This window comes from Caenorhabditis briggsae, assembly GCF_000004555.2.
Source record: "Caenorhabditis briggsae complete genome, chrV, whole genome shotgun sequence".
Taxonomy (NCBI): domain Eukaryota; kingdom Metazoa; phylum Nematoda; class Chromadorea; order Rhabditida; family Rhabditidae; genus Caenorhabditis; species Caenorhabditis briggsae.
The window spans coordinates 13820434-13826994 of record NC_013488.2 but is presented as its reverse complement, the minus strand read 5'-3'; the positions used below and the strand labels follow the sequence as shown (position 1 = coordinate 13826994).

The following is a 6561-nucleotide window of genomic DNA, read 5'->3' as shown; positions in this document are numbered from 1 at the left end:
CGTCCCTAATCACCACCTATTTAACAAAATGTTTTCTTTTAACGGCATTTTTCCGGATTTTTTCGCAACAATATCAGAAAAATACAAAAAATTGGAAGCATTTTGATGAAATAAACATTTTTGTTTGGTTCCTTTTCAATAAATAAGTGTTGAAAAAAAATGAAAAGCAAAATACAAATGATTCATTCAATATCACGATTTTCCCAAATAATCATCTGTACATGTCTTCAATGCGGGAAGATAAACTTCTGGAGTTGCACTCAATCCCCATGAGAAATCTAGATGATTGAAGTTTTTCAAATTAACATTCTCAGCAATAACAGCAGGATTCAACTCTTTCAACAAGAAATCATGGATATCAGTTGGATCTCCCAACCAGTCGTCGTCACTCCAATACAAATGAATTTTTGTTCCTTTGATTGCACTGAAATCGTATTCTGGTGGTGTATCCTGTCCGTACTTCTTCTTATTGATTTTTTTTCCCCAATCGAATGCAGGAACTCTTCCGTGTCGGACCATCTGCATCCAGTGAACAATGTTTTGAGTCGAAGTTCCAGCTGGATCTTGTGAACTGTATACTGCGGTTCTAGATGCATTCCATTGATTACTTTCTGGTCCCGCAATCAGGAACAACTCATTATCACACATTTCAGCTTCCTTCTCCGAACTTCCACAAATGTCTTTGGATGCCTCTTTTGTAATCCAATTGTCAGGAAGGAAATCTTTGGAACCAAACAGATCATACCATCCCTATAAAAATTATTGTTTAGTTTTTCCATTAATCATGTGTCCGACTTACATCGAATTCAGGAGAGAACTTATGAGCAAAGTAGGATAAGAATCCTTTGATGTTCTTTACAGATCCTATTGGAGCTAATGCGAAATATCTCTTGATCTTCTTTGCAAAGCTGCCATCAGTATCTTTTGCCAATCGTGTGAACATGATCAGTGTACCTTGGGAATGTCCCATATAATATAGATTTTCTTGTCCAGTCATTGCCAAAACGTGGTCCACCATAGCCGTCAGATCGTACTGAGCCATTTCATCCCAACTGAATTGCCAAAATGGAGTTTCTTTTGGATCAAGAGTTGTGTGTTTTCTTCCGTAGGTTGTTCCACGAACGTTACCCAACCACACATCAAAACCAGCATCCGCGAATACATAAGCTGACAAAGCGTACATTAGAAATACAGTACATCATGAAAAAAAGTGATACCTGCGCTCTGATCGGGTAGATTCACAACCCAATCACTTGCACATGCCAGTAATCCGTGCTGCATTAGAACAACAGGTTTCTTTCCATTCGGCCAGGATACACTCTCTAAATCTCTATTGTTCTAAAGGATATAAATTAAAATACAAACTTTTTCCGTTTGGAATCCTTTGCATTTCCAAAATGTATCCATCTTCGGTAGTTACAGTATGCACTTCTGCTTTGTATCCCCAACGTTCAATGATTTGAGACTATAAACTTTTGTATTCGATAATATCCCGGAAACCTTACCGTATTCATGTTTAGCTCTGGATCGGTATCCTCGTGAGCTGCTACTGATAAAAAGAGAAGACATGATGAAATTAGGAATTTAGAAGAGATCAGTAACGAGAACAACATTTTTGTTCTTCTCGAAACGATCACCTTATCATTCATTGTAACAGTGATTTTATAGGTGAAGCACGTGTCCGCATGTTGCTTTATCATACAGTTTAGAGCAATTGTTATGTTTCGGTGTGTGGAACATCAACCAAGGTACGAAAATCGGTTCGATACACAAATTCCATGATTTGTAATATTGCAGATCTTGTATTTTTTAGTTATTTATTCTGAAAAAACTGGAAGATATTTTGACTGCAAACATTAACCAACAACAAGGAAAAATCCCGGAAAAATATTTTTAGATTACGGTAGTTGTGGTTGTGGGACCTTTGGCTACAGCCACTGACGTTTCTCTTCCACAGCTTAGATGTTTTCTGTACCAGAATAATAAAAAACTTGAAAAAAACCCTGATGTAAATTGACCGTTATTGTATGAACAGATGCCTTTTTCATGGTCAGTATCCCGATATTCACCCATTCGTTGTTTTAGCTGCTCCATTCGTCATATTTTTTTTTCAAATTCCCTTGGATAAAACATAGATCCAACCGCTCATAAACATGATCCCTTTCATAAACGAATTCATACATTTCTTTCTCGCGATTCTCGCTTTCATCTCTCTTTTTTTTTTTGCAAAAATAATATTCAGCACACGACTCGCCTCTATAGAGGCCTCTAAACCAAACTGGCCGCTGCCTATCTTTCATCGCACCAACCAACTTGATCGTCTTTAATCGAACTAACTGATGGAAACGAGATAAGAAAGACAAACAGCATATGACTTCGTTATTGTTTCATCGTTTGAATTTTCAGATAATTCCAGTTTAGTACTATTAATCTTGTAGTTTCAGCCGATTTTATAGTTGTTCCATTCTTTTCTTCTTGCAACCAAAAACAGCAAAATATTTGTTTTTACTTTATTGTAATTTCATGACTCTGGTAATCGGGTTCCAACCAGATTCGGGAAAATTCCGGAGCAGAAATGGCTAGATCTGGTTAGAAAATTGTCTGAATCAGGTTGGAAAATTAGCTTTTTCTGTCGGATCTGGTCAGAAAATCACCAGATCTGGTCGGAAAATAAAAAGTTTCCGAATCTGGTTGGAATTTTACTCGAATCTGGTTGGCAAATGCGCGTTATTGTCAAATTCAAAAAACTGGGACCTGAGAATTTGAAAACTTTTGCTTTTTTTGATCTACGAAAAAGCGCGGCAAAAACGTAATTTTTCAGATTTTTGGCTCGTTCGAGCTACTTTCGCGTTTAAATTTAGTTTTTTGCTGAAAAATAGATTCTAGAGATGCTAGCGATCATTTTTATACCAAGAAGTCAAAATTTTGTTCAGAAAATCCCACTAAATTCACATAAATAAATGTGTTATCTACAGTATCCGTTTTCGCTCCGCCCCCTCGTAAATCGACACGAGCGTCGTCTCCGAGATTTTCAGGTGTCACTTTTTTTAATCCGACAATAACGGATCTGGTTGGAAAATTCCCCGCAACTGGTTAGAAACCGATTACCAGAGGATATCGTGTTGATACCTTTCATCCTCCGAGTATGTTCCTTTAAAATTATACAGTAACTATTTAAAGGGTCATTCCGCGAGGAAGTAGGGTCCCGGCACGATATCACCGACAGTAAAAATTTTTTGTTTTGTTTTTTTTGCGATTCACTATTTAGCTGACGAACTTTGCCAATATTTTTAGTGAACTGAAAGCGCTCTTCTCCAATCTGAGCTTTAAAATATCAGCGATGGTTTTCGGTCAGTCTTGTTTGTTTGCACTTTTCTCTGTATCTGACTACCAACTGTCTCGAGACACCATGTGACATCTAAACATTGTTGAATTGAAACGGGCCCGTTGAAAAACGTGACTAGGACAGGTGATCAGCGAGAGAGTGTTGTTTCCAGTTGTCTAACGCTCGAGACGGAGGGTCGCGCACTGACGCGGCGCCTGCGACACGAAAGTCGCGCCAACTGGTGTGCACATGAAAATTGTCGTCGTGTCTCCTAAATTTTGTGCCAACCGGCAGATTTCCTTGTTTTTCTGTTGTTCTCTTTCCGTTTTCATGTTTTTCGGCATAGTCCGATCTCGAAAACAATATTTTCAACCTAGCTGACCCCCTTATTTATGCAGAAACAACAATTTTAGCATAGAAAAGTCAGCAAAATTGAGCGTTTCGTTGATATATCTTCTACTATCGCATTTAACTTCCGTATTAATTCCCAAATAAGTTTTCAGGAGCTCGTTTTTCTTGCCAGGAGAACGAATCCTTAAATTTGGCCCCCACGCTACACCATGTCCACTTCGGATAGCGGTGGTGGAAACACCCCCGATCTTTCGAAGAAAGAGAACGTGGCAGGTGGTAGCCCTGCTAACGCTAACAAGAAGTCTGACACCGAAACATCTGGTGGCAGCAAGGTAATTGATAAAAAAGTTTCAACGAAATCGCCGATTTTTCAGAACAATCGCCCAAGAAGACGCTCAAACACCAAGGGAGATGGTTCTGATTCCAGAAATGGAAGCCGTAACAACAGTGTGAGCAACTCGAAGAACCACTCCAACCGCAAGGACTGGAGCGAAAGAAAGAGCATTAGTCAAGGCGGAAACAAGAACAAATCACCAGGAGATGAGCACAAGAGAACCAGAAGCTCTAACTGTACGTTTTTTTTAAACATTAACACCTAAATATCCTGCAAGTTTCAGCTCAATCCGCCAAGCGTAATGCTCGTGACTCAACAAGAACCATGTCACAAGCAAGCAACGGAGAAGGACTCGACTACAGTGACGAATGTAAGCTTCCAGTTTTTTCTCTCAAAATTAAAAAAAAATCGAATTCAGATGAACTGGAAGAGCCATTTTCGGATTCCGATGACGACGACACCCGTCCAAAGAAGCCAGAGAAAATGAGCTTGGCAGTCGCTCGTGGAAGAATCCGCACTTTGTCTGGAACTGTTCCTCTTGTTGGATACTCTCCACGTTGGGGTGGGCCGACAATGTGTGTCAGCTGCTTGGAGTTCTTCGACCTTCCTGAACAAGTCACTGGATTTGCGGAACATCTTCTCAAAGAGCACAAAATAGTGGTTTCGGAGATGAATCTGATTGTCGATCCAAAACGCTACATCGAGCATTGGCGTCAACGTTTCGCCAAGGAGAGCATCGATAACATCTTCCCAAGAATAGAGCCAGCTGAAGGGGATGCGTACTTCGGACAGACCGACTACTACTACCTTATGTCGGAAAACATCGCCGAAGACCGTTCGCTCAGACAACGACTTGCTATGCGTCGTCTCGAAGAAGCTCTACAGTGCCAACAACGTGAGCGAGAAGATACATCATTCCAACTTCAATGCATCTTCTGCCGTTACAATGCTCGTGGGAATCGTTCGAAGATCATCCATCATCTGTATATGATCCATCACCTGAACCTTGGATCTCCGGATAACCTGGTTTTCGTGACTGAGTACATCGAGCATCTAAAAGAAAAGCTTCACCGCAACGAGTGCATTTACTGTGAGAAGATCTTCCCAGATCGCAATACTCTCATGGACCATATGCGCAAAAGAAATCATCGTGAGGTGAATCCGAAAAACCACTACTACGACAAGTTCTACATCATCAACTATCTCGAACTCGGCAAACGCTGGCTCGATGTACTCGCGGAGGACTTCGAGGATACTATGCCGACGTTCCAAGATTCTGATGAAGAAGAGGAAGAGTGAGTACCCGTCTATTTCTTTTCATCGTGATAATTTTTGTTTTCAGCAACGAATGGTGTGAGTGGCAAGAGGACAATCTTGACGCTGATGAGACCCGCGTCGTTTGCCTTCTCTGTGATGCAAGCGAAGACAACGCTCAATCGCTCTTGGATCACATGAAGACCACACACGAGTTTGACCTTCTTAAGAACTTCGAAGAAAATAAGCTGAACAGCTACCAGCGTCTTCGCCTTATCAACTATATCCGTAAGCAGAACTACCATGCGGATTGCTGGGTGTGCCAAAAGACCGAGTTTGAGAATCCACTTGCTCTTCAAAAACACGTTCTGGAGCATAAACCACTTACCGTAAGTCACTATTGTCATTTTTTTTACAAAAAAGGAAACTTTTTTTCAGCACCTTCCCGACTCTTCCGTTTGGGATACCGAGGAGAATCTGGTGCCAATATTTGGTAACGATCACTTCTTGTGGATGCTCGAATCGATTCTCGAAGAAAGTGAGATCACTTGCAGCAGTGATGATGAAGGAGAGAGCGAGGAGCGCCTTGCCAAGCTCGTTCTTGAGAGCAAGAATAATACCGTCGAAGGAGTAAGTGAATTGAATACATGTGAATTCCTCATGATTATTTTTCAGGTCATTGCCGAAGATCTTCCTGAACTATCCGAACTCGACGAAGACGACCTCAACGCTCTCATGTAATTACTCTCTACCTCATCAAGCCGAAAGAAAAAGCTCTTCTTCTCTCTCACTTATCTTCAATTATACATAGTATCTAGTGAAAGTCAGACATTTTAGGACACTAGAATGTTCTGACTTTTGCGCCTGTTTCATTCTTCTATCCTTTCTTTCTATTGGCTTAATTTTCTAATGATTCCTAGAATGCAGCTGTTCAACTGCTTCACTTTACATCTTTAATCAATCCCCCTCAATCGTTAGATTGTTGTTGTTTTTTCCGCGTTCATTTTTTCATGATCGCTCGTTGTTTTGTGTATCTTTTGTTTCACCGTAACTTCCCTTCCCAACTTTCTCTCTCACCCTTTCATGCTTTTCAAGGACCCGGAACATTTGGATCATGTAGTGTTTTCTATCGCCCCGCACTTCATAACATATCCCTGTTATAGCCCCCTTTTTATTGATTCAATGCTCCACACTGTTGTTTTCCAAAATAAAGCTTACTTTCGGTCACTGATTGTGGGGCATCAAAATGAAATGTCGGAAGCTCTTCGGAATGTACTTGGTGTTAGGATCAGGGAAA

The 6561-nt window shown here is 40.6% G+C and overlaps 2 protein-coding genes across 2 annotated transcripts; one reads left to right on the top strand and one right to left on the bottom strand.

The window, feature by feature from the left end:
* Positions 1 to 192: 192 nt before the first annotated feature.
* Positions 193 to 1613, bottom strand: Cbr-lipl-2 (the record flags this gene model as incomplete). Its single annotated transcript, XM_045238036.1, has 6 exons — positions 193 to 750; positions 800 to 1033; positions 1124 to 1167; positions 1218 to 1322; positions 1366 to 1465; positions 1506 to 1613. 6 exons carry the CDS (start codon positions 1611 to 1613, stop codon positions 193 to 195), a joined length of 1149 nt encoding a protein of 382 aa, XP_045096765.1.
* Positions 1614 to 3885: 2272 nt separating this feature from the next.
* Positions 3886 to 6005, top strand: Cbr-ztf-7 (the record flags this gene model as incomplete). The annotated part of the gene is made up of 5 exons (XM_045238035.1): positions 3886 to 4008; positions 4051 to 4246; positions 4294 to 5305; positions 5353 to 5653; positions 5703 to 6005. The coding sequence occupies 5 exons, from the start codon at positions 3886 to 3888 to the stop codon at positions 6003 to 6005; spliced, it is 1935 nt and encodes a 644-aa protein (XP_045096764.1).
* Between the last annotated feature and the right edge of the window lie 556 nt (positions 6006 to 6561).